Below are 26961 nucleotides of genomic sequence, written 5' to 3'. Positions count from 1 at the left end.
AAGAACTCAATAAGGTTTGTGAGGCCTGACCTACCCTTCACAAAACCGTGTTGACTATCCCGAATCAACTTATTCCTTTCAAAATGATTATAAATCCTATCTCTTATCACCCTTTCCAACACTTTACCCACAACCAAAGTAAGGCTCACTGGTCTACAATTACCAGGGTTGTCTCTACTCCCCTTCATGAATGAGGGAACAACATTCGCTATCTTCCAGTCTTCTGGCACTATTCCTGTAGACAATGATGACATAAAGATCAAAGCCAAAGGCTCTGCAATCTCCTCCCTGGCTTCCCAGAGAATCCTAGGATAAATTCAAAGGGGACTTGTGTATTTTCACACTTTACAGAATTACTAATACCCCCTCCTTGTGAACCTCAATCCCATCTAGTCTGGTAGCCTGTATATCTGTATTCTCCTCAACAACATCGTGTTTATCCAGTGTGAATACTGATTGAAAAATATTCATTTAGCGCTTCTCCTATCTCATCGGACTCCATGCACAAATTCCCACTACTGTGTTCGAATTGCCCTAATATTACTTTAGTCATTCTTTTATTTCTGATATACCTATAGTAAGCTTTCGGGTTTTCCTTGATCCTATCAGCCAAAAACGTCTCATGTCCCCTCCTGGCTCTTCTTAGCTCTCTCTTTAGGTTTTTCCTGGATAACTTGTAATTCTCAAGTGCCCTAACTGCGCCTTCATGTCTCATCCTAACATAAGCCTTCTTCTTCCTCTTGACAAGAGATTTAGTAAACCATGGCTCCCTCGCTCGACCATCTTCTCCCTGCTTGACTGCTAAATGCTTATCAAGGACACGCAGTAGCTGTTCCTTGAATAAGCTCCACATTTCAATTGTGCCCATCCCCTGTAGTTTCCTTCTTCATCCTATGTATCCTAAATCTTTCCTAATTGCATCATAATTGCCTTTCTCCAGCTATAACTCTTGCCCTGCAGTATATGTCTATCCCTTGCCATCGCTAAAGTAAAAATAACCAAATTGTGGTCACTTATCACCAAAGTGCTCATCTACATCCAAATCTAACTTCTGGTCAGGTTCATTACTCAGTACCAAATCCAATGTGGCCTCGCCCCTTGTTGGCCTGTCTACATACTGTGTTAGGAAACTCTCTTGCACACATTGGACAAAAACTGACCCATCTAAAGTACTCGAACTATAGTATTTCCCGTCAATGTTTGGAAAGTTAAAGTTCCCCCATAGCAACTACCCTGTCACTCTCACTCCTATCAAGGATCGTTTTTGCTATCCTATCCTCTACATCTCTGCAATTATTTGGAGGCCTATAGAAAACTCCTGACAGGGTAACCTCTCCTTTCCTGTTTCTAACCTCAGTAGACAAGTCCTTAAATATCCTTTCTGCCACCATAATACTGTCCTTGACTAACAATGCCACACCATCCCCTCTTTTTCCATCTTCTCTGTTCTTACTGAAACATCTAAATCCTGGAACCTGCAACAACCATTCCTGTCCCTGCTTTATCCATGTCTCCAAAATGGCCACAACATCAAACTCCCAAGTACCAACCCATGATGCAAGCTCACCCACCTTATTCCGGATGCTCCTGGCGTTGAGGTAGACACACTTCAAACCACCTTCCTGCTTGCCAGTGCTCTCTTGTGACCTTGAAACCATATTTCTGACCTCGTTACTCTCGATCTCCCGGACATTGGAACTAAAATTTAGGTCCCATCCCCCTGCTGAATTTGTTTAGACCCTCCTGAAAAGCATTAGTAAATATTCCCCCCAGGATATTGGTACCCCTCTGGGTCAGGTGTCGGCGATCCTGTTGTAGAGGTCCCAACTACCCCAGAATGAGTCCTATTATCCAGGTATCCGAAACCCTCCCTTCTGCATCATCGCTCTAGTCATGTGTTCAACTCATCTCTCTCCCAATTCCTCACCTTGCTAGCATGTGGCACAGGCAACAAACCAAAGATAACAACTCTGTTTGTTCTAGCACTAAGCTTCCATCCTAGCTCCTGGAAGTTCTGCCTTAAATCCCCATCCCCTTTACTACCCATGTCGTTAGTACCTATGTGAATCACAACTTGGACTGCTCCCCCTCTCCCTTAAGGACCCCGAAAACACAATCCGAGACATCACGAACCCTGGCACCTGGGAGGCAACACATCAACCGTGAGTCTCTCTCGTTCCCATAGAACCTCCTATCTGCCCCCCTCACTTTGGAGTCCCCAAAGATGAATGTTCTGCTCCCCTCCCCTCTTCCCTTCTGAGCAACAGGGACAGACTTTGATCTAACAAAGACCACAGAAGACATGAATGCAAAAGCAAAATCCTGCAGATGCTGGAAATCTGACATAAAAGCAGAGAATGTTGGAATGTTCCAGCAGGTCTGCCAGCATTATGAACAGAAACAGTTAACAGCCTAGATTTTCATCTTTTAGATATTTAGCAGGAGCCCGGGAAATTCGGAATTTCACACAGTGCCTCAGGAGAAACTGGCTGGAGAGATGCACTCCTCATTGCCAGGGATGGGTGTGAGCTGCAGTTGACCCAGGTCAGAGACAAGGTCAGAGGCAGTTACGTGGACAACAGTGATCAAGGGGCCAGAGCTATCGAAGGCTTGGCTGAGAGAGAAATCCATTAGACTGTAGAAATAGCTAAGGCCCATTGTTCTGGCTGTCTGATCTATTTTGTCAACTGTACAAAGTTAAGATGTTTAAAGTGCTTGCGGTTTCTGCAATTGATACTTTAAAGGGTATGGATGAATGACACTTGTATTGGCCTGACATAATAGAATGATCATGAGAGCTACATTTGGGTATAGCTTGGCACGTGTGTTCATGGTAGTATTGGTAGGCAGCATAGCTTGGCATAGGGGGGCATGAAGAGGTCTATTTTAAACTTTATTTCCACCAGGTTCCCTTATTCTGACTACAGTTTATGACTTCACTAAAGTGGCATGAATACCAATTTCTTCGGAAAGCTGGCCCTGCCCCACTAATATAGACACTGGCTATGACATGTCTATCCCTGCAGTGCTCAGGAGTGCTGAGTATAGACTGATGACTCAAACTGATATACACCCTTTCGAGGGCACACTGGGAATGAGGTCGTTAGACTCAGAGTTAAGACCCAACCGACCTTTTCTCAGACATTCCGACTCTGAAAATCCAGGCAAAATTCTCAGATCATTGATCGAATGACATGGTATTAATTCTTATTTCTCTCTCCAGATGTTGAGTATTGCTCGCATTTTCTGTTGAAAAGGCATCAACCCTGCTTTACCTTTTCGAAATTTGACTCAATTCAGGCGACAAATTGAATTTGTCAGAAACAGCAGTGACTGAACAACCTAGGCAAATCATCCAACTTTACAATATTGCATATACATTGATCCAAAGATGAAGTTACATATACTCTTCTGAATTTACACCTTTTGACCCATGTGCAAATATTTCATCACTTCCTCAGAGAGTAAGATCTTCTTTCTTTAAGCTTTGCTTTCATAATTATGAACAGTTCCCTTAGTGAGGGAGACTGGAAGAGAAGGTTATTATGTTTCAGTTCTTTTTCCTGACCTCACTGAGGTGACATTTTGAATTTTAAGTTTTCCATTAAGCAATCTGATGCCTATTAATTAAGTTCATTCTCACTAATTGACTATCTGTTGTTTCAGTGCCAACTTTATTTTTAAAAAAAACCATGGGAGGTGTGTACTGCTAGTAAGGCCAATGTTTATTGCTGTTCAAATCTTTTTGTCCCTCAACAGCTTCATTGATGTTTACAATGAGATGAGAACTTCTGTTAGCAAATGGAGTCTCTTAAGACCTAAAACATAATTTTCTCTCATGCGCTTAGTGCACTGCTAGTTGTACTGTTACTCTTGAATTAAGACAAATTGCTCAACAGAGAACATATGGAATGGCTATCATTTGCCCTTTGAAAACTGAAATAAATGCCATCGCGAAGCAACTTTTTCAGGCTAAAGTCCCAGGTCAGATTTATTTATAGCAATACGACATACATATGCAAACTGATTGTAAACAACACAAAACCTTACAATATCAATTAGTTCCGTTCACAAGGAGTTAATGATTACATTTCAGTAGATAGCTTCCAACAATCTAATAGCAACCAAAAGACCTTTTCTGTGTTCCATAGTCCTTCAAGAGGAGAAACACTGGTACAAATGTAATTTCCATTTGCTCTTGGAAATTCTGGCTGTAATTCAAGAACTTATAAACGTCAAGCAAGGAACATGTTTTTGTGCTATGAGCCTTCGTTCTTATGAAGCCATTTCTTTAAGTAAACAAGTAAACAGAGCTGTTTGCAGTCTTTGCACATAGTTAGGTGAGATGGTACTGCTTCAAAACTGTGGCATCTTTCGAATGAGACCCCAGATTGAGTTTCACAAAAAGAATTTGCAATTCCATCTGTCAAACCACATGCAGTACCATTTCAGTTGAGTTATTTCAACAATAAAGATAAAGTCAGTGGCACATTTTCTCTTGGTCTGGGGCTGAATTCCACCACCTGGTTTGCTTTCGCAATGGTATTTGCATAGTAGCTCAGGATGAATTTCACCATTGTTGGGTCTCTACACAGATGATGAATTCCTGTTGGGCACAGGGATGTCTGCAATCTTGAAGAAGCAGCATTTTTGAGATGTATTAACCTCTGCATGTCCCACTGCTCCCCTCTCCCTTGTTCCAAGTCAGAGGCAGAGATATTCCTGTAAGTGACAACTTGTCTGTTGAAGAGCATTCATTGGTTCTTTTGTTAATTCTTCCCTGCGGGCAAACGCGTGCTTTTCATATCATTGATTAACTTCAGCACGATTGAAGACAGTAGCTCACTTTGTCGGGTGGACTATCTTCCACGATTCTTTTATGATATTCCTCAGGTTCTCAAGAAAAATGTTAAATTGCCCATAGTGTTTGGTGCATTAGTCAGGGTTAAATATAGGGTAGGGGAATGGGTCTGAGTGGGTTCCTCTTCGGAGGGTCAGTGTGGACTTGATGGGCTGAAGGGCCTGTTTCTATACTGTAGGGAATCTAATCTAATCTAAAAAAATAGTTTTTTTTGTGATTATGTAATTCAACGAATTGCTTATGAGTCACCCATTTGCTGAATCAGCTAAACCAGAGGACTTTAGTCACAACAGTCTTTCACACCTTACATCATAATCCATGTCGGTGGGATTCATCTGCAAGTACAAAGAACTAGACAGTGATTGCTCAATGGGATGAAATACTTTAGATTAATTGTGACAACTTAATTATAGTAATGGCAACATTGTTAAACAGAGCACAGCACCGCCTAACGTTGAAGTGAAGAGGCCAGAGTTCAGGTAAGCTGGTGGAAATGTACCCAGGATGTGGCCCAGGTTGGTGATTGCAGGACATTGCAATGAAATAGACCGTCTTGTGAAGGATGTTGATTCCCAGAACTCTTTGTTGCGGAAGTCAGTCTGAGCTCCTCTGCCACTAGGAGAAAGTGAGGACTGCAGATGCTGGAGATCAGAACTGAAAAATGTATTGCTGGAAAAGCGCAGCAGGTCAGGCAGCATCCTGCTCCTTTGATGCTGCCTGACCTGCTGCACTTTTCCAGCAACACATTTTTCAGCTCCTCTGCCACTGTCAGTCGAGTGTCCAACACTGACTACTTAAATGAAATCCTTGGGGCAGTGTCATCGGCAGGTCATAGTGGAGGTGTATGTTCTGGCCTTCTATTCAGCTGCAGACTTAATGGTCTTTCAGCTTCATTGATTCCATGTGAAAGGGTGAGAGAGAATGCAGCCCCACTCCACAGCAAATAGGAACAGCAGGCCCCTCCATGTAATCTTTTTATAGATGTTATAGCGTCATCCTGTGGAATAAGTAAGAATAGCAAACATTGACACTGTAGTATTCAAAACTGAAAGATTATTTACAAAAATTTGCACCCAAAAATATATTACATCCAATGACATACTTCTGAAATGTAGTCACTGTTATAATGTGGGGTAAACAAGGCAGCCAATTTGCACACAGCAAGCTCCTGCAAATGGCTGTGTGATGTTGACCTGCTTTGGCAATGTTAGTTGAGAAACTGGCCAGGAACAATTTGTCTATAGGAAGTTAGAAATGTCCCTACTTATCACTAGGGGAGGGGGAAACCAAGGTTGAGAAGTTTGGAGAAGCATTGGACATTAGAGAGAGGTAAATGTTGCTAGCCAAAGGAGGAGAACAAGTCAGGAGCGGGCATGCGTGTTCCTCAGTCTGAACTATGATACTCTGCAACTGAACAATTTATATCTGTGACAAACCTTGCATTTTCAACTCAAAATGGAGGGAGTTGCATTTCTCATCTTATTCCTGACAATCTGTATTTGAAAAACATTGCTTATCTAAGGTAATTGCTGCCTTAATTCCTCTTTGACACTAGGCGGTGCTGTGCTCTGTTTAACAATGTTGCCATTACTATAATTAAGTTGTTATAATTAATCTAAAGTATTTTGTTCCATTAAGCAATCACTGCCTTACTCTTTGTCTTTGTACTTGCACGATGAATCCCACGGTAATGGGTTACGATGTAAGATGTGAAAGATTATAGTAACCAACGGCCTTTGGTTTGGCTGACTGAACGAATGAGTGACTCATTGGTAGTTCATTGAAATAAATCATCGTAAGCAATGTCTTTCTGGAGGACCTGAGGAATAAAGAATGGTGAAAGATTGTTCACCTGACAGAGTGAGCTACTGCCTTCAGTCATGCTGAAGTTAGTCAATTATTTGAAAAGCAGGCGCTTGTCCGCAGGAAAGAATTAACAAAAGAACCAATATTTCTGCTCAATGAGTGCACTTTGAGAGATAACTTGTCACTTCCAAGAAAAACTCTGCCTCAGAGGAATAGGCTTTTGTTCTGCTGCCAAGCAAGCCAGAACAAGGAGAGAGGAATTTAATTTCAGTAATTACACTCTAACCTGGCCACCTCGGGCATAAGGTGGTCAACCCTAACTGGATATATTCCAGACGTTTCATCATTTGACCTCTCGCGTTTCTGCAGCTAGTTGTCCTATATGCCAACAGAGTAATGCCTTCTGGTGGCCAGTTGGAAAATGAACAGAATACTGATCACCCACTTCGAGGATTCATCATTACCAATTAGTAATTCTTATGTTTGTATAATGAATAAAACAAAATCATTGAAAGAAAGTTCTTCAGTGATCTTTCTCCCTGGCTGCTCAAGCCCGCACGTGGGTGATTCATTTTAAATTGTGGAAGCCTTGAGAACAATTATGGAGAGTTGGCAACCTTACCCGAGAGTGGGATGACCAAAATCAAAGGTGTGTCAGGTGTGGCAGGGGCATGGTCTGTGGAATTCATGACTGGAGGCAGAAATATTGCCAAATTAATCAATTTCTGTATGTCTGAGCCTTCTGTACCTTACTAAACTGATGATAGTTTTTATTCTGCTGCATGTGTGGATGAAGCTCCACCTCCATAGATAAACAATTTCGTTAAGGATTGGGAAAAATAGCAAATGGCGTCATGTAAGACAAAATAGTTTTAGCACAGTGACTTTTATTATATCGAGAAATCATTTTGCAGGCAGCAAAAGAGGAAAGAATGATGGCTACTTCATGGTGAGATCTTCCTGCTCTGCTTTGATAACATTGTGGGATTTGTTAATATCTACCTGTGTAGGGGCCTCAGTTTAATATCCTATCAGAAGGATGGCATCCTCAGTGGTATACTGCAGTGTCACCTGAAGTTATGGGTGTGAGTATTATTTCTCGCTCAGAGCTCAGTGTAGTGTACAGTAGGGGAGCCCTAAATTGGAGGAGAGTTACAATATCCTAATTCTGATTTCCCCCTCTTGTTGAACAGCTCCTAGTTGAGAGCTCCAGTCTTCGGGCAAAGGATGAACCCATAACTCAGAACGTCTCAGAATGATCCTCTTAAGAATAAGTGAGAGCTGCTTTGACTCCGAGTTTCGGAGACAGTTCTATTCAGAGTCTGCTGTTGTTGGTGATTTGTTATAACACTACCAGCTGGGTGATATTGGTTTCTGCAAAATAAATCAGCATCTTTAAGGTTTTTCATCATAAAGACTTAATATTTTCCGACTAACTTGATTAAATTCCATCAGTTTAAAAACAGCTACGAGGCTGCCAGACTACTCCACAAAACCCAGTGGTTGTAGAATGTTTGTAATATTTTGCTTGAATAGTAAATGATATGGCCTAATAATTTATACTGCTGGTAGCTGGAATGTTCAGAAAGATATTGGATAAAAGCCTTACATGGGCTATGGGAAAGTGCCAGGGACTTGTACTTTTCAAATGGCTCTTTCAAAGAGCTATCACCAGTATGATGGGCCTGATGGTCTCCTTCTATAATGTGTGATCCTTTGATTCTAAGCATTCCTGCGAACTGGTGCAGGTTATTCTTAACCAAGTCTTGTGGTGAAAGGTTTCTCATGATAGCAGTGAGTTGTACTCTTGGAGGTGAACAATTCTACCCATTGACTGGATCCCAGTCATAGAGTCATTGAATTGAACATAACAGAAACAGGCCCTCGGTTCAATTCGTCCATGCTGACCAGATATCCTAAATTAATCTGGTACAATTTGCCAACATTTTGCCCACATCCCTCTAAACTCTTCCTATTCACATACTCATCCAGATGTCTTTGTTGTAATTGTAGCAGCCTCCACCATTTCCTCTGGCAGCTCATTCATACATGCACCACCCTCTGTGTGAAGAAACCTTATCATCATAGACATATTTGTCCATGAAAACACTGGCAGAAATGCCCACACAGAAACCTTGTGAAGACAAAGTCTCATCTCTACTATAAAGCCAGTCGCTTGTGTGCTTTGGTGCTAACACAAAGATTGCTCTGTAAGTCCCAAGCTGGGTATAATGGGCCGTCAGTGACTCCACAATTGTAGATGACCTCAATCCGTGACTTCATGACCTGACACACTCTCAATATTTTGCTCAACTGGAAGCCAAGCAATATGGTTCAGGAAATTGACAAAGAACTAAACCAAACATATCTTGGAATGACTTTTGAATCTAATGCATTGAGCAATCTGTTTGCTAAACATAAGGGGACAGGTTATACACAGATTAAGTCCTCAGGGCTCTTGAGGGCCTATTGTATCCACCCACAGAGTGGAGGGGATTACATGCAGACCCCATCCTCAGCTAGGTCATGGGGTGCAGGAAGTAAGTGTTTCCAAATGTTTGCAATCAAAAGTTTCGAGTAGGTAGATGCTCAATCCAGAGTCAAGATGAGAGTGCTACTGAAAAAGCACAGTAGGTCAGGCAGCATCCGAGCAGCAGGAAAATCGACGTTTCGGGCAAAAGTCCTTCATCAGGAATGAAGGCTTTTGCCTGTTTCATCAATGATATAATAGTCAGGATTGGTCAATATATGCAGTGGTGTCAATGTACATCTATACCCTGGAAAATGGTAAAATAAAGTTGAGAAAACTAATGAGAAAATATTCAGAAAAAAAAACAAAAAAAAGACAATCAGTTATTATAAGTCAAATGTATGTTTCTTTTTGCACATGGTATATAAGATATTTGGAATAATTTAGCAAAACAGGACATTGAAGCAGAGAGTATAAAGAGATCATTGGAAGTCCAAAGGCAGAAACCTGAGTGCACAGACTGGATTACTCACCAGCGCGAATAGGGAGAGAGAGCCTCCAAACCCTTCCTATTCGTATACCCAACCAGATGCCTTTTAAATGTTGCAATTGCACTAGCTTTCACCACTTCCTTTGGCAGCTCATTCCATACACGTACCACCCTCTGCGTGAAAACGTGCCCCTTAGATCTCTTTTATATCTCAAGTTTCACAACATCTTTCCGATAGGAAGGAGACCAGAATTGCACGCAATATTCCAACAGTGGCCTGACCAATGTCCTGTACAACCACAACATGACCTCCCAACTCCTGTACTCAATACTCTGACCATAAAGGAAACCATACCAAATGCCTTCTTCACTATCCTATTTACCTCCAACTCCACTTTCAAGGAGCTGTGAACCTGCACTCCAAGGTCTCTTTGTTCAGCAACACTCTCAAGAACTTTACCATGAAGTGTAAGTCCTGCTAAGATTTGCTTTCCCAAACTGCAGCACCTCTCATTTATCTGAATTAAACTCCATCTGCCACTTCTCAGCCCATTGACCCATCTCATCAAGATCCCATTGCAATCTGAGGTAACCTTCTTCATTGTCCACTACACCTCCAATTTTGGTGTCATCTGTAAACGTATTAACTGTACCTGTTATGTTCACTTCCAAATCATTTATATAAATGATGAAATGTAGTGGACACAGCACTGATCCTTGTGGCACTCCACTGGTCATAGGCCTCCAGTCTGAAAAAAACCCTTCCACCACCACCCTCTGTCTTCTACCTTTGAGCCGGTACTGTATCCAAATGGCTAGTTCTCCCTGTATTCCATGAGATCTAACCTTGCTAATCAGTCTCCTATGGGGAACCTTGTCAAACGCCTTACTGAAGTCCATATAGATCACATCATCAATTGTCTTTGTTACTTCTTCAAAAAACTCAATCAAAATTGTGAGACATAATTTCCCACACACAAAGCCATGTTGACTATCCCTGCTCAGTCCTTGTCTTTCCAAATACATGTACATCCTGTCCCTCAGGATTCCCTCCAACGACTTGTCCACCACCAACGTCAGGCTCATTGGTCTATCGTTCCCTGGCTTGTTCCTTGCCATCCCTCTTAAACAGTGGCACCACGTTAGTTAACGTCCAGTCTTCTGGCACCTCACCTGTGACTATTGATGATACAAATATCTCAGTAAGAGGCCCAGCAATCAGTTCCCTAGCTTCCCACAGAGTTCTAGGGTACGCCTGATCCTTAGGTGCAGGAAAGATGTTCCTGTTGGTGGGGGAGTTCAGAACCAGGAGTTACAGTTTAGATTAGATTACTTTCGGTGTGGAAACAGGCCCTTCAGCCCAACAAGTCCACACCGACCCGCCGAAGCGCAACCCACCCAGACCCATTCCCCTACATTTACCCCTTCACCTCACACTACAGGCAATTTAGCATGGCCAATTCACCTAACCTGCACATTTTTTGGACTGTGGGAGGAAACTGGAGCACCCGGAGGAAACCCACACAGACACAAGGAGAATGGGCAAACTCCACACAGATAGTCGCCTGAGGTGGGAATTGAACCCGGGTCACTGGCGCTGTGAGGCAGCAGTGCTAACCACTGCGCCACCCATGTTTAAGTATAAGGGTGAAGAGAAATTTCTTTCACCCAGTGAGCCTGTGGAATTATACCACAGAAAATGATTGAGGCTAAAACATTGTATTTTCATGGAGATATAGCTGTTTCGGCTGAAGGGATCAAGGGATATGGTAGGAGGGCAGGTTTAGGATATTGAGCTCGATGATCAGCCATGATCTTCTTGAATGGCAGAGCAAGGTTAAAGTGTTGAATTGCCTACTCCTGCTCCTGTCCTCAATGCTTCTTTAACACTATATTTTGAAAATGGCCAGATGAGATCTCTGTTCAATATTTGTCCCTCAACTAACATTTACTAAAACATGCTATCTGGCCATTGTTACATTTCTGTTTGTGGGAGCTACTGTGCATAAATTGGCCAGCTGCAGCATTTCCTATATTACAACAGCAATTACACTTTAAGAGTACTTCATTGGTTAAAGTGTGTTTTGTAATGTACTGTGATTGTGAAAAGTTGTTATAAAAATGTAAGACTCTTTTTCTAGAGAGGCAATGGATTGAAGGTTATGGTGAGAAAAAGATTAGGTGAACCAGTAAAGATAAATTGATCATCTTCTTGGGCCTAACGATTATTCCTAAACATTTATACTCGATGGAAGATGATATTTTTCACTTTGGGGGTGAGAAAGGCAGAGGGAATTGCCACAAAGATAGGAATTTGAACACTTCTGGGGAGAAAGAAGTTAAGACTGGATTCTTTCTAATGCTTTGTTTTGCATCACCCCTAACGCATACGTGACCATGGAAACACACTCTCTGCAGGGACCAGTCTGCATTAATGTTTTATCTTTTCCACAAACTGTTCTTGTCAATTGAACAACCCTTCCTCTGTTTTTATACAGCATTCCCAATATTTTCCAACAAAATATGTCTATTTGTCTAAAAGAGGTAAGCATGTGTGAAACTGACAGGCTACTGTCTGCTCTGAAACTGTAATGTTGAATAAAGATGCAGCAGGGCTCTCAAATTCACAGATTAATGTTGCCCATCTTCTTTCTTCAGCTATGGTTTTATTTTAAGAATTAGCTGTTGGCTCTGCCTTCGGAAATGCTGCTGAATTGAGCTTCCTGCTGCAGGACACTGACATTTGAGTTTCCTTTCCTGAAATAATTTATACATTGCATTTTCTTTCTGTTTTCCAGTTTGAGTGCTTGGAGAGGATGGAACTGTGTTCTCTTAGAAGCAGGTAGGAGCTGTGGTGATCTATTCTGTCTTAGAGCTTTCCTTTTTGCCTCTTCCTTTCTGTTAGGCATTGACATAGGGGAGAAAGGTTTCAGGATCCAGGATAGGATAAGCTGCCCCATTTCAATGGTTCAAACAGATGTTCTGTACCTCAGGATCTGGTCCAGGTGATGGGTGTTTTTGTGTTAGCGGTGAGATGTGCATTCCAGGAACTGCCGTTACTTCCCCCGACAAGATTTATGGGGATGGAGGAGGTCTGTGGGAGGTGTTGCAATCTTACTTTAGCAAGAGGCAAATGAACTGGAAAGTACTGAAAAAGGAGGATTGTGGGATACAATGCATGGATGGTGAGGTTTGACAGGAGGGAGGGGACATTGTCAATGACAGGGGGAGCTGTCAGACCATTCGAGGGGTTTGGTCGAAGCAGAGACATGTGTGTTGGGGCTAGATTAGGATATGGGTAGGGGCTTGTTTTGCTTCCAGGGCAGAGATGTGTGTGTTGAGCAGGGGCAAGTATTGCGTTGCACTCAGTAAAGTGCCACATAGAATGAGGGAGTGTTGACTTTGGCAGGAGAGTGGGGAATATCAGGTTGCATGGTGTGTGGGAGAGTTGGTAAACTCTGAATGACAAGGTCTACAGTTTGGGGGAAGAAGGAGAGGGGTTGTGATGAAGGGAGTGTTGAAGAGTGGGGTTGGGGCGTGAGTGGAGAGTGGGATTTGGGTGCAAGGGAGGAGGAGGCTCGGGGCACGAGGAGGGAGGAGGGTTGGGGCGCGAGGGGGAATGAGGGCCAGCCGTGTGTGTTGAGATGGGGGAGAGCCATTTTGGAGACAATTTCGGGCTGAATGAAAATTTTCAAAAGGTTATGAGCTCCATTTATTTCCTACTGTGGCCTGCAATCCCAGTCCAGAGCCACAATCAGGCTCCACATCTGTCGCCAGACGTTTTGCTTTGATTCGTAACCAGCTCTCTCTCTCAGGAGCATGGTGAAGGCCAATGACCATACACATGTGGAATTGATTAGCTCAGTTGGCTGGATGGCTGGTTTGCACTGCAGTGTAATACCAAACAGCGTGGATTCATTTCCTGCACCAGCTGAGGTTATCATGAGGGAGCCACTTTCTCAAACTTGCCTGAGGCATGGTGACCCTCAGGTTAAGCCACCATCAGTTATCTCCCTAAGGAGAGAGTGGGATTTTGGTGACAGTACTGTTTAATCTTGGTGTAGAGGGGTTTCTGTTCTTGGTCCTACCAATAGCCAAGCTGGTGGTGTGCATGATTGAAACAGGCCAACTCTGAAAGTGGAAAAATACACTGGGGCCCAATCCATCCAAATCCTGGCCATCCTGTCTCTAAGGCTATCTGGTAAAGTCCCCTTGAGCGAGGGCAGGAAGGGCCAGGACTTATCACGGGGAGATCTGAAGGAGAGCAGAGTGTTCTCTCACTGTCTGACCAGAATGCCTTACCTGGTTTATACCAGCCATGAAATGGATTAACTCAGCTGATTCTGAAATCTTACTGTGCACAAACCATCTGTGAATTTATTTACATAACAATTATCTTCAAATTAATTCATTGTCGTAAGCCTGTGAAGACATTTCTGCAAATTTGCCAGTTCTGTTTTCCTTGCTAGAATATGCTTCCGCTGAGTCTAAGAACAACACCTACCCTGCACCCATATCAATTCCTTCCTCCTTGAACCCAATTCTCCCCAGACACACACACCAACATCTTCCCTCCACAAACATCACCCACCCACTTCCTGCCCAACATCCCCCACCCACTTCCTGCCCAATAGGCCCCTGCCCACCTTCCCCATCGAAAGTGTACCTATCATTCTCAAGTGAATGTTTTTTAGGTTTAAACATGTCCACCAAGTATTAGCTTTCTGTTCCACTATAGACTTTAATAAAGTTGAGCCCATTCCTGTCTTAATCGTTGCACATAGAAAGGTACACAGAGAGACCGAGACAGACATAGACAAGAGGCACACACAAATAGGGGACAGACAGACATACATACACATACACAGATTTAGACATACATGCATATGCATAGATAGACACACACAGAGTCTTGATATACAGACAGACATACAAACATTAAGAGCTGCACGCACAAATGCATGCACTGACATAGTCACTCCTAGATATATGCTGAAAATGTGTTGCTAGAAAAGCGCAGCAGGTCAGGCAAGGCCTGACCTGTTGCGCTTTTCCAGCAACACATTTTCAGCTCTGATCTCCAGCATCTGCAGTCCTCACTTACTCCTAGATATATGCAAATATAGAGAAGGGTACAGATACAGGCAAACACAGATATACACACAGACATACAGACAAAAAGACAATGCATACACAGACACACAAGTGCAGTGACAGGCAAGGAAAAGTTCTTGATCATCAATTGATAAGTTTCCATGTCCTCTGGGGGCATTGAGGCGAAGTAAAGTGCTCCCACTGTTTTAGTTAAACTAGACAAACTAGGCAACAAGTCTGGGAATTTCAGGTTTATATGTGCAAGATTGGATATATCTTTGAAGGAAGCACAGAGGAACAGAGTTAACAGTTTGGCTGTTGAGCCCTAACCCTTGAGTTTCGAAGTTTGTGTCATCTGTAATTTTGTTTAATGTGCAGGTGATGGTGACATATCGTGCCTGTGCAATATTCTGTGTATGGGATGAAGGAGCATGAGGCTCTATTGACTATCTTCTCACTGGAACGGATTCAATCCTAGGATGCCTTTGCTCCGTAGTACACTTGTACACAATCTGCTACAGGTCCCATGCAATGGGAGCTCCACGATCCACGATGAGTGAGAACACAGACGAGCAGAGTTTGTACAACAATGCGTTAGCTTGGCTGATCTGCTCGGGGGTGTCTTTACTGGCCAACACCTGGGGGATCCTGAGCGTCAGTGCCAAGCAGAAGAAATGGAAGCCACTGGAATTCCTTATCTGCACATTGGCTGGGACGCACATTCTTAACGTGGGCATCCCCATCACCATGTATTCGGTCATCCAGCTCAGGAGACAGCATTCGGATTATGAATGGAACGAGGGGCTCTGCAAAGTCTTTGTCTCCACTTTCTACACACTGACTCTGGTGACGTGCTTCTCTGTGACCTCCCTGTCCTATCACCGCATGTGGATGGTACGGTGGCCAGTCAATTACAGGTAAGGGGGTTGGGACGAGGTAGGGAGAATGATATGGCTCTCCATTCAATGATGAGGCCAGAGGGGTTTCTCACAACTTCATCTGCTTTGATCATTCCCTGACTTGGCCCAGAGTGTTGTTAGCTTTGTGCACACATGTTCCTTTTCTTCTGGTCACTTGCATACCTGAAGCCTACCTTGGCCAATTCTCTCCTGGATTTGAAATGCATGTGTACCCTAAGAATAAGTCCCAACTTTATAACCTGGACTTTCAAATGAAATATTACATTCATTTACCTCCAAATATTTGTTCCAGATGCTTAGTTAACAGGGTAAGATCAGCCCTTATCTATTGAACAATGGAACACGACCATGTATCTGAATGGCCTATTCCTGTTCCAATAAGGGATAAACCCTATATACATTTGGAGGGATCTTAGAGAGATGCTTCACTCAAATCATAAAAAATCATATCCAACCAACAAGCTAAGGGCCTAGGTGTGGACACCACTCTATAATGAATGAAGGGCTAATTCTGCAGCCCAGTACTTGCATCAGAGAATGATACTTGCAGGAACCATAACTGGGTTTACACCTGGCGGTTTTTCTACTTTCCCGCCAGACACATCTCTTGCAAATGGAACAGCTAGAAGACCATGATCTGCACATGCCTAATATTGATTGACTGTGTGCATTCATGGACAGACAGGCAGGAGACTGGAAGAACACAGCAAGTCAGGCAGCATCAGGAGGTGGAGAAGTCTACGTGTCGGGTGTAACCCTTCTTCAGGGCTGGGGATGGGTGTGGGGGGAACTGCAGATAAAAGGGGTGGCGGGGGCAAGGTGATGAAGTGGGAATAGGTGAAGACAGGTAGAGGGTGTGGCCTGGTTGATCAATGGGAGGAATGAATCTGGTTGGTGGCAGGGAGGAGTGGAAGGGAGGGGGAGGGCGGTAAGGGGAGGCAGGGAGGAGTGGAAGGGAAGGGATGGGCAGTGAGGGGAGGCAGGGAGGAGTGGAAGGGAAGGGGAGGGACTGCAAAGGCATTCTTGGAAGCCTAAAATTGTTCTGTTAATAAGCAAAGAAAGTGTTGAGTTCCTGAGACCCAAACTCTTCTAATGCACCCCAAAATACAATCAATCTTCTGAATGCCATGGCTCCCAGTTTGGATTTTCCATGGTTCAGTTGGGATTGGTTTCCAGGGGACACGTTTACAATGGTCAACCTAAATAGGAACAGGAATAGAATCACAAAGATGGAGGATGACAGGCTCTTGGTGAGGATACCTGGATATGGAGGGACAGATTTTCCTTTCTTGTATGTGGGTACATAGGATCAGCAGGACAGTACAACGAGGAAACGTGGTGAGAGAGCATTGTTAGCCAAGCGTCTATTCAGGTCCTGAATTTACATGACAGCTTTACTTAAATAAGAAGAGCCACTGCACTTTGAACTGGCTCATGATTATCATCGAACCCTTACACTGCAGAAAGAAACCATTTGGCCCACTGGGTCTGCACTGACCCTCCGAAGAGTGTCCCCTCCAATCGCCATAACCACACATTTCCCATGGCTAATCCACTAAAACTGCACATTTTTGGCCTTTCAAGGGGCAATTCACTGGGTAAAACATTCGGAGAAATTTCTATCTGATCGTATAATTGCAAAAACTGTAGTATCATAGAAATTTTAGCACAGAAGGAGGACTTTTGGCCAGTTGAACATATTTTGGCACTGTGACCACAGAAACCTTTCTACATTAAGTAAATTATTTTTTCATTTGTTTTGGGGATAATGATATTGTAGCAAGAACAGCACTTATTACCCATCTCCAATTTCCCTTGGGAAGGTGGTATTGAGTCACCTTCTTGAAATACTGCACTCAGTGTCAATGCTGTACAACAGCCAGCTCTAGTCTTTATCTTTACAGCTTCTTTCTTTAATCTAACTTCCTCTTAAGCCCATGGGTTATTATAAGTAAAAGAACAGGCATACTATGTAATACATGAATTTAACTTTTATCCAATTTATTTAGTGTCTCTCGATGTCTATAATTCAAATTCCAATCTTGAGCTTGCTAGAATGAACAGAAAATCACAGGTTGACGAGTGCCAAATCAGAATTTTTATCTTACTCTCTTTCTATTGAATAAAAACATCTAAAATGATAGTTATCGAGTTATCTGTGAGTAATAAGTACCCTTTATAGAATATCAGATCATATCTGAGTTTGAATCCCAAATGAAAGCTTGAGTGCGGAATCAAGATTAAACATGAGATTCACGCATCTAGCCATACTGGCCAGTTCAATTGCAGTCCTTCCTCTGAATGAATCAATGCAAAATTTAATCGTCAAAACAGGACTTTCTATCTTCTAAATAGGGTGCCTTTTCCTGTGTGAGTTTCAGATGAGGTGTGTCTCCTGTCATTAGTGCCAGCTAAAATGACATGGTCCAATGGTAAGGCTGAGTTGCACATTTTCATGTCCAAGTTCTGGCAACTGTACCCTTCTTGAGGCAGGTTTCCAATTTCTTCCAGACCCACCAGTGGACTCATTGATGGTCAGAAAACATTCAGCCCAGTGCCAGTTTGAAAAACAAAATCTAATTGTTGACCCTGTGGAATTTCCTATCCCATTCTGCGATCTATCCCTTGCATTTCTGAACAGAACACAAAAATCTCTCAACCTGCAAACCCATTGTTATATCAGCATCAATGTGGATGATTGTGGTTGTACCCTGGTAATGTAACAGCCTGGCTTCCATTTTGTGCTAATTTTTCCTTTCGGCTGTTTAAGCTCTCGTTTACTAACCCAGATGTAGGGTTTCCAACCTTCCAGAATTGTCTGCAAGGTTCCAAACATTGTAACAATATTAATCTTCAATCTCCAACAGAAGCCATTTAGAAATGGAATTTCCAGTTAATAGCTGAAGAGGATAACATTACGGAAGGGTCTGTGCTTTATATCTCTTATGACTCGATGATTCTCTATCACAAGATTTTGTGTTTTAAGATTTATACTGTAACAATTGACTGAAAATACTAAACTAAATGCAATTTTTTTGGCAACTTATACTGTAAACTTCAGAAATGAACTTTCCTCTGTTATATTTCACACACATCTCAATTTCCACGGAATAAAGTTTGAGTTTTCCCTGCAAAGGTAAAGTCACCATAGTTTAACCAGACCATAGGCTGCTATCTCATTAGAAAGAGAAATGACTGGTGGTGGTTTAATCTGAGGGTCATCGCACCTCAGTCGAGCGGAGAGGTTGAGAAGGAGATTTCTTCATAGTAACCTCAGCTAGTGTGGTAATTGAACCCACACTATTGGTATCATTCTACACTGTGAACCAGCAATCCAGCCAACTGAGCTCCCTGTATCACCAAGTGCCAACTTCAATTATATTGCAATTTTGTACATCATAGTTCATGGAGGCTGCTGTAGATGCGAACAGTTGCCTTCAGACAGGTCCAAATTTCATTAGTGAGATGTTCAAACCCTGACTTATGCACCTTACTTTTTAGGATAAGGTTTAAAATGTGCTGGCATTCTTTGAGAGGTGCAGGAACACCTTTTGGAGAGGTCTGGTGCCATTTGGGATTTTAAAGTAAATACAATCTAATCTAATCTAAAAATCTAAAAAGTGCATAAATTCAATGGAATTGGCAAGCCCATTGAAACTGTCAAGCTGACAAGACCTTTAAAATCTGTTGACCTACAATTTAAGAACAAATGCTGCAATTTAGGAAAAAATAATCAGAGCTTCTTACTTTTCTTTGTTGACATAAACCTGAGGGATATCATGATATGATTTATGCTGCATGGCTGTATCAGTTCTGGATATAGATTTGCTCACTGAGCTGGAAGGTTCATTTTTAGATGTTTCGTCACCCTACTAGGTAACATCTTCAGTGGGCCTCCGGGCGAAGCACTGCTTGTAATTCCTGCTTTCTATTTATATATTTGGGTTTCGTTGGGTCGGTGATGTCATTTCCCGTGGTGACGTCATTTCCGGCAGTGATGCCATTTCCTGTTCTTTTTCTCAAGGGGTGATAGATGGGGTTTAACTCAATTTGTTTGTTGATAGAGTTCCAACTGGTCTGTTCTCTGTTGCTTTTTACAGCTGGAACAGGGAACTGAAACACCGAGGCCTAGCCTAACACCCAGCCCCTAGAACTAGGTGCCACAATTTAGAAATCAGGAGTCACCCAGTTAAAATAGAGATGAGGTGAACTTCCTTCCCATGAATGACTTGCCTTCTCAATATTCTTCTCTCCCCTGAGGCACATTGACCTCCAGGTTAAACCACCACAATGGGAGAGCAGCCCTATGGTTTACTAGGACAATGGAGTGTGGGAGGCAGAAAGAGGGAAGGCTGGTTGTGTGTGCAAGGCAGGGTAAGTGAGAGGAATCCTTCCAGGAATATGTCCAATAGGAGTTGGCAACTTAATGGCAGTGCTTATATCATTGCAGTGTGACCTCATGGAACATGTAGTGTAGTGTAGCATTGCCTTGAAGTTATATTGGACTTGAAACGTTAACTCTGTTTCTCTCTCCGCAGATGCTGCCAGAACTGCTGAGTTTCTCCAGCATTTCCTCTGTCTGTTTCAAAAAACATAGCATCTTTCCGCATGAGCTTGCTTGTCCCCAAGAGTCAGTTTATACCGAGCTGAGCTGATAAAAGTCTACTCATTAAGAGTGGAGTATAGCATACTCTTATTTTGTATGTTGAACTGGTCTGCCAGTTAGTTCAACATGGGAGTGTGACTAAATAATTTGCATTTAATTTGTTTGGGTGGGAGGGGCTATGAATATTTAATTCCGACCCTGAGGCACAGTAGGAGTGAATAATTAATTCAACATCTGAAGATGCTAAACACAGAAGAACAAAGCAAGCAGAAAGTCAATGATAAAACAAAGTTTCATGCAGGGACCAAGCCAGCAGTTAGAAAAGAAAGTACTTTACATGCAGGCTTTTGTGTGTTTTGTGCATTAGAAACCTGCAGCTCACAGCTGGTGTTTTGTCCCCTGTTTGTTTGCTAATTTTTTCTGCTTTCTTTCTGCTGCACCAGGGTACCCCATTCCATCAGTGCTAATCATCTGAAATGCTGTGTCTGTTTTGTTAGCTACAGTGATTTTCAACACTCTCATATGTGGAGTGTGACAGAACAGTCTAATATTGTCTACTGGCATGTGATGTATGTGCACAAATGTTAATATTTGTAACATATGTGTGTATATGAATATATGATATATGTTTATATACTATATGTGAGGATGTGCCTATGTAGAACTTGGTCTTAATGGAAACATTTATAGATGTTACTACCCCGCCCTTTAATTAAATCTTTTCACTTGGCTACACCATTCCACGCCAACCCATCTCGACTCAGTGGTTAGCACTGCTGCCTCACAGCACCAGAGTCCCAGGTTCGATTCCAGCCTCGGGCAACCGTCTGTCTGGAGTTTGCACATTCTCCCTGTGTCTGCGTGGGTTTCCTCTGGGTGCTCCGGTTTCCTTCCACAGTCCAAAGATGTGCAGGTCGGGTGAATTGGCCATGCTAAATTGCCCATGGTGTTAGGTGTATTAGTCAGAGGGAAATGGGTCGGGTGGGTTATTCTTCGGAGGGTCGGTGTGGACTTGTTGGGCCGAAGGGCCTGTTTCCACGCTGTAGGGAATCTAATCTAATCTAATCTCAAAATTCTGTTGCAACCTTTATAGTGATGTGTAACTGTTTTTATTAACTGTTCCAGGTTGAGTAATACCAAGAAGCAAGCTGTGCACACAGTGATGGGAATTTGGATGGTATCCTTCATTCTATCTACATTACCTGCAGTAGGCTGGCATGACACCACCGAACGCTTCTATGCCAAGGACTGCCGTTTCATTGTCACAGAGATAGGCCTCGGTTTTGGGGTCTGCTTCCTGTTGCTGATTAGTGGGAGTGTAGTGATGGGCGTGGTCTGCATTGGCATCGCCCTCTTTCAAACTTTCACTGTCCAAGCCGGAAACAATACCAACAAGAACAAATTCAATGTGCCCACAATCGTAGTGGAAGATGCACAGGGTAACAGGAGGTCATCCATTGATGGCTCCGAACCACTAAAAACCTCTCTCCAGATAACTTATCTAATCAGTGGAATAGTTTTTATCTACGACTTCTTGACTGGATTTCCTGTTTTGGTAAGCTGCTTTTTTTTCTCATTTGCTGTCTGCACATTGAAGATTTACTTTTTGGGGAGAGAATTGCAGTTTGCACAGGGAAGTTGTAAATGAAAGGTTAAGGTTTGCTACCCAGGGCATCTTTTGGTGAGTCAATGTTATAGGACTCCTTACTACATCCAGCAAGTAATACTACTTGACGTAGTGATGTATTACAAAATGAAGTGACTGCTACTCTGTGGGATAACGTAGTCATTTTTCATAATTCAAGTTGGTAATAAGGTGATAGGCAGACTCTCTGGTTAATAGAATGGTAACCAGAAGTCAAACTAAATTCTTTGCCCACTTTAGAACAGTGTCACACAGGATCGATAATAATTACAGAAGCAATCTGAGCAAGTACATAGAGTCTCAGTTGAACTTCTCATTTGGTGGATGCCACCTCTGACCATGCAGCACTCCTTCAGTACTGTGCTGGACAGTATCAATCTAGATTAAATGCCCAAGTCCCTGATATGGGAGTTAATGTGAAATGGATGTGACAGTCCATTTGAGTCAAGGTTCAATAATTTTATAAGATGTAGGAAAGAATTACCTCCTTTCTTTTGCTGTTGTGCAATATGCAGTTCAGATTACTAATATTTTCTTATGAATAGTTTTGTTTCAAAAATAGATTTTCCCGAAAAAGCACAGCAAGTTACATGGTTATCATGTTAGATCAGAGACTGTGGTTTCAGATGCAGTGTAATTTCGGGGCTGAAAATATGATTTTATTTTTTCTGAACTGAGCATTGATTTCTTATTTATGGCTATGCATTTAATTTTAAGAATGTCCTCAGCTGTTTATTTGTGGTCATGGTATGGAACGTAGTTAACTTTATTGTAAACTTATTTTCTGGAATTTATGAACAGCATGAATTCACAAATGACTCACACATAAAAGGAAATTGAATTACAGCTGGTCTGTCAGCCAGAATTCCTCTTCTTTGTGTGTGGGTTGACAGCAAGGGTTTATCTTTCAGGGCTGCCCAGCCTGGGAATTGCTCAGGTACTCTAGGCAGGGCTTACCTGCTGGGTTGTTAAGAGATACCATGACATAGGACACAGCTGAGAACTTCCATTGGTTTGGCTCTTTCAGCTCGGGCACAGTTGGAAAACGTCAAATATTGTATCAATACCAGTTGGGGGTCTGAGTCAGAATGTTGTGTGTTCAAGTCCCAGTCTGGAGATTCAAGCATATACTGCAGGCTGACCCATTTGTACCAAGCTGTGAAAATGCACACTGTCCGAGTTGCAGTCTTTCGGATGCGATGCTAAACTGCATCTGCATTCTGCATCCATCTTCTACGGTGGATGTAAAATATCCAATTTGCAAAAGCAGATTATCTGACCATTATCACGTTGCTGTTTGAGTGATATGGCTGTGCTTGATATTTCAATGCAGAAACCAGTCAACAAATAAGGTCAATGGCAGGAATCTTTTCCCTAGTGTAGGGGATTTCAAGACTGGGAGGCACATATTAAGGTGAGAGGAGAAAGATTAAAGAATGACATGAGGGGCATCCTTGTCACACAGAGAGTGGGTCATTTGTGGAACGAACTTCCAGAGGAAGTAATGGATGCGGGTACAGTTACAATGTTTAAAAGACATTTGGATAAGTTTATAAATAAGAAACGTTTGGAGGGGTTATGGACCAAGCACAGGCAGCTCGGACTAGTTTAGTTTGGGATTATGGTCAGTATGGATTGGTTGGAGTGAAGGGTCTGATTCCATGCTGTATGACTATCTATTAACATGCATTTTAACAAGCTTTTCTTGTATTTAGTCTTTGAATTAATACTTTTGAAAAATAGGAATTCATGGCTAAGTTAAAGATTAATTGACCCATCATGCTTGTTTGTTATATGAATATCAGTGCTCTGTGGAATCCATGAACAGCTTTATTTTTTTTCTGCTTGAAGTATTTATCCATACTTTCTTCAAATGGTTTCTAACCATGTGACACTTTCTTCCAACAACCTTCCTTGCAAGTACGTTATATTACAGTCATCTTTTATGAATTGCTGGTACAAATGATACATGGAATTAATAATTTTTTGCAGGAATTAAGCAGCAGTTAATGCATGTTTGGCAGTTTTTACTCTTTGCTGATTCTAGCTCTCCATTTATCGGTGCTTGAGAATTTGCAAAACAGTCACAGCAAAACTCGGATTCCAAGTCTAATCCTCATGACTTGTACGTGATGCCGCTGTGATGAAAATGATGCACAGCTGGACTGACTCTTCCCTTACCACCAACGCACCCTCCCATCAATTCTGGAGAAATATGATTAAAATAGGAAGAGATTTTCAGTGAATCTGCTCAGATCAGGGAACCTTTGTCAGGGTCATAAGTATCAGAGGGGCAGGGGTCACCATAAGTGCAGGCAATGTTTTATTCATCTAGAAAAGTACATTTATCTTCAGTTCTGGAAGAGTCATTGACCTGAAACATTAACTGTTTTTCCTTGCACAAATGTTGCCAGACCTGCTGAACATTTCCAGCATTTTTGTTTTGTTTGTCAGATTTCCAGCATCTACAACATTTTGCTTTAGCATTAGTCTGCTCTACGATTTCTAATTGCTTCCACAATTACTCCTACTGTCCTTCTGTAGCATAGTTTTAGAATTTTTGTTCTTTCAAATATTTATTCAATTCCCTTTTGAAAGTTACTTCCACTGTTCAGGCCATGAGTTCCAGGTCATAACAAGAAAGTTCCTCCGACCGCACCTTTCAGATTCCCAAACTCTCTCATCTAGAAAGACAAGGGCAGGAGATACATGGGAGCACCGTCACCTTCAAATTGCCCTTCAAGCCACATACCATCCTGTCTTGGAACGATATCACCGTTCCTCAACTGTTGCTGGAACCCCCTTCCTAACTGAGAATGTCCCCCACCTTTAGGACTGCTGTGGGAGGAATTGACAGCAAATGATGGCCTTGTCAGGAACATCTACAACTAATGAAGGCACACAAAATAACTAAAGTTTGAGTTCTTATGATCTTATAAGTGGGTAATAAAGAAGTTGGGCAAAATTTTAACTCCCAATGGCTAAGAAATCTTAAGTAAGAGCTAAGAATCAATTTGACAATCCACACCTTCACTGCCTTTCACCTTGACTCTTCAAATGTACTGCTTGTTAATCACTCACATTCCACCACCCTTAAAGTTAAGGTTATTCAAAACTCTGCCACACGTGTCTTGACTAGGATCAACTATCACCCCGATACTCAATGGTCCCATGTTGGCCCACATTCAAACAATGCCACTGATTTAAAATTCTTATCCTTGTTTTCCAATCTCTCCATGGCTTTATCCCTCACAGTCTCTGTGATCTCCTAAAACCCTCTGAAATACCTGCAAATCCTATAATTCTGGCTTCTTCAACGGCCTCTATTTTAACCCATTGCTGGCTATATCTGAATTCTCAGTTCCCTAAAACCTTGCCTCTACATTTTGCTGTCCTTGTTAAAATACTTCTCAATACCTTTTAGACCTAATAATTCCTTTGATGTTATGATGTAATATCATCTTTCATGACTTGGTATCATATTTTGTTTCATAATATTTCTGTAAAGCCCCCGGGGATAGTTATTACATTGAAGGAGCAACTTAAGTACACGTTGTTGTTGTAAGAGACAGTTGGCTTCATTTCTGGCGTGGGTACGGCTAGAATACAAGAATTTATAAGAAATGGGAAGGGAGGTAGTAAACTCATTTGGCGGGTGAATAGATCTGATTATTGCCAACAGCCCAGAATTCAAGCCCCATTCCATCTGCAGCAGACTTGGAACCTGCCTCTTCACCCTATCCACAGTCTTGGCAGTTTGCCATGCTTCAGCAAATAATCACCAAGGTCTTGCCTTCGGATGAACAACTCAAGAGGAGAAATAGGTTGTTGGGCTGAAGAAGGTCATCCTTCTTCACAGGTCAGCACACTTGCCTGAATGATCAATCAAATTTCTTGGGGCTAATAGCCGCATCTGTATCCCGTTTCCTGTTTTCAGCTTTCTGTTGGCTTCTAATTATGATGTATTGTTGGGTCAGTTCTGTGTTATTTTCTTTTCCAGTCTTGTTTATTTTTAGCCTTCTGCCTTTTCAATTTTGCTCACAATTTGGACATTTTAAAAGAATATCTGCCTGAAGTGGTGTTCCACTGCAGTCATTCAACAAATAACAATACTGCCTGATACTTCTGGATCACATTTTTACATTTTTAGATTAGTTTAGATTCCCTATAGTATGGAAACAGGCCCTTCTGCCCAACAAGTCCACACCAACCCTCCGAAGAGTAACCCACACAGACCCATTCCGCTACCCTTCTATCTACCCCTGACTAATACACCTAACACTATGGGCAATTTAGCTTGGCCAATTCACCTAACCTGCACATCTTTGGACATGAATATGACATTTCTATAAATTTCCAAGCATTTTGCTCAGATGACAAAGGAGTGATATTTATGACTTGATTTCTGTTTGAAATATTTGGTGTAGAGAGAACTCTGCAAATAGCAGTGCATTAATTGTATAATGGTGATTAGCTAGCAGTTCCATTTATATCACAAAGGGCTGAAAGACATATTAATTGGATAAATAGCAGCTTTGATTCCTGGTAGATGCCAAGTTACTTTCAGGCAGGAAAGAAGCGTTGTACCATAATGGGGTTCAGCTCCTCATAGCCTAGGAAAGAGTATATTAATCTAAGATCCATTCCTGATGGCCATCAAGTGATCTCTGATGGCCAGGATTGGTGGACATTAACCAGGAACAAGACAGAGGTTGGCCAAAGTCGCCTTTTCACAGTTGCATAAATATTCAGCACTTTGCTTTATGTTTGAAGAAAGATCCTGACTGTACTGAGAATGATGAGGCTGCTAGCGTTGGGACATTCTGAACCTCAGGGGTCAGTACCTGCAGGAAAGAAGAGAGGACAATTTTCTTTCTGTCTGCAGCTCCAGTCTCTGACTGGTATTTTCCATTTGGAAATTCACGGAAGGGCTGTACTCAGATTACTATCAGTGATCAGTTACTCTGGTTATGCACATATGGATTAGGAGCAGGAAGAGAAAAGAAGAGCCTTTATTGTCATGTGCATTCGACTGAGTGCAGTGAAAAGTTTGTAATGTTGCCGCTTTA

General features: G+C 42.2%; 1 protein-coding gene across 5 annotated transcripts in view; it reads left to right on the top strand.

Moving 5' to 3' along the window:
• Positions 1-26961, top strand: part of LOC122540395 (probable G-protein coupled receptor 153) — a 98000-nt gene that overhangs the window by 22755 nt on the left and 48284 nt on the right. For 4 of the 5 annotated variants that reach the window (XM_043676075.1, XM_043676076.1, XM_043676074.1 and 1 more), the window contains exons 2-4: positions 12426-12469; positions 15100-15638; positions 21373-21802. In XM_043676075.1, coding sequence (XP_043532010.1) covers positions 15253-15638; positions 21373-21802 — 816 coding nt within the window. In that variant the 5' untranslated portion in view covers positions 12426-12469; positions 15100-15252. Of the gene's footprint in view, positions 1-5322; positions 5341-12425; positions 12470-15099; positions 15639-21372; positions 21803-26961 lie in introns of those variants that run through there. The other variant, XM_043676078.1, reaches the window with a different exon arrangement.

Source organism: Chiloscyllium plagiosum, chromosome 34 (genome assembly GCF_004010195.1).
Source record: "Chiloscyllium plagiosum isolate BGI_BamShark_2017 chromosome 34, ASM401019v2, whole genome shotgun sequence".
In the NCBI taxonomy this organism is placed as follows: domain Eukaryota; kingdom Metazoa; phylum Chordata; class Chondrichthyes; order Orectolobiformes; family Hemiscylliidae; genus Chiloscyllium; species Chiloscyllium plagiosum.
Note: the sequence above shows the minus strand (reverse complement) of the source record. Positions and strands in the feature narration are given on the sequence as shown.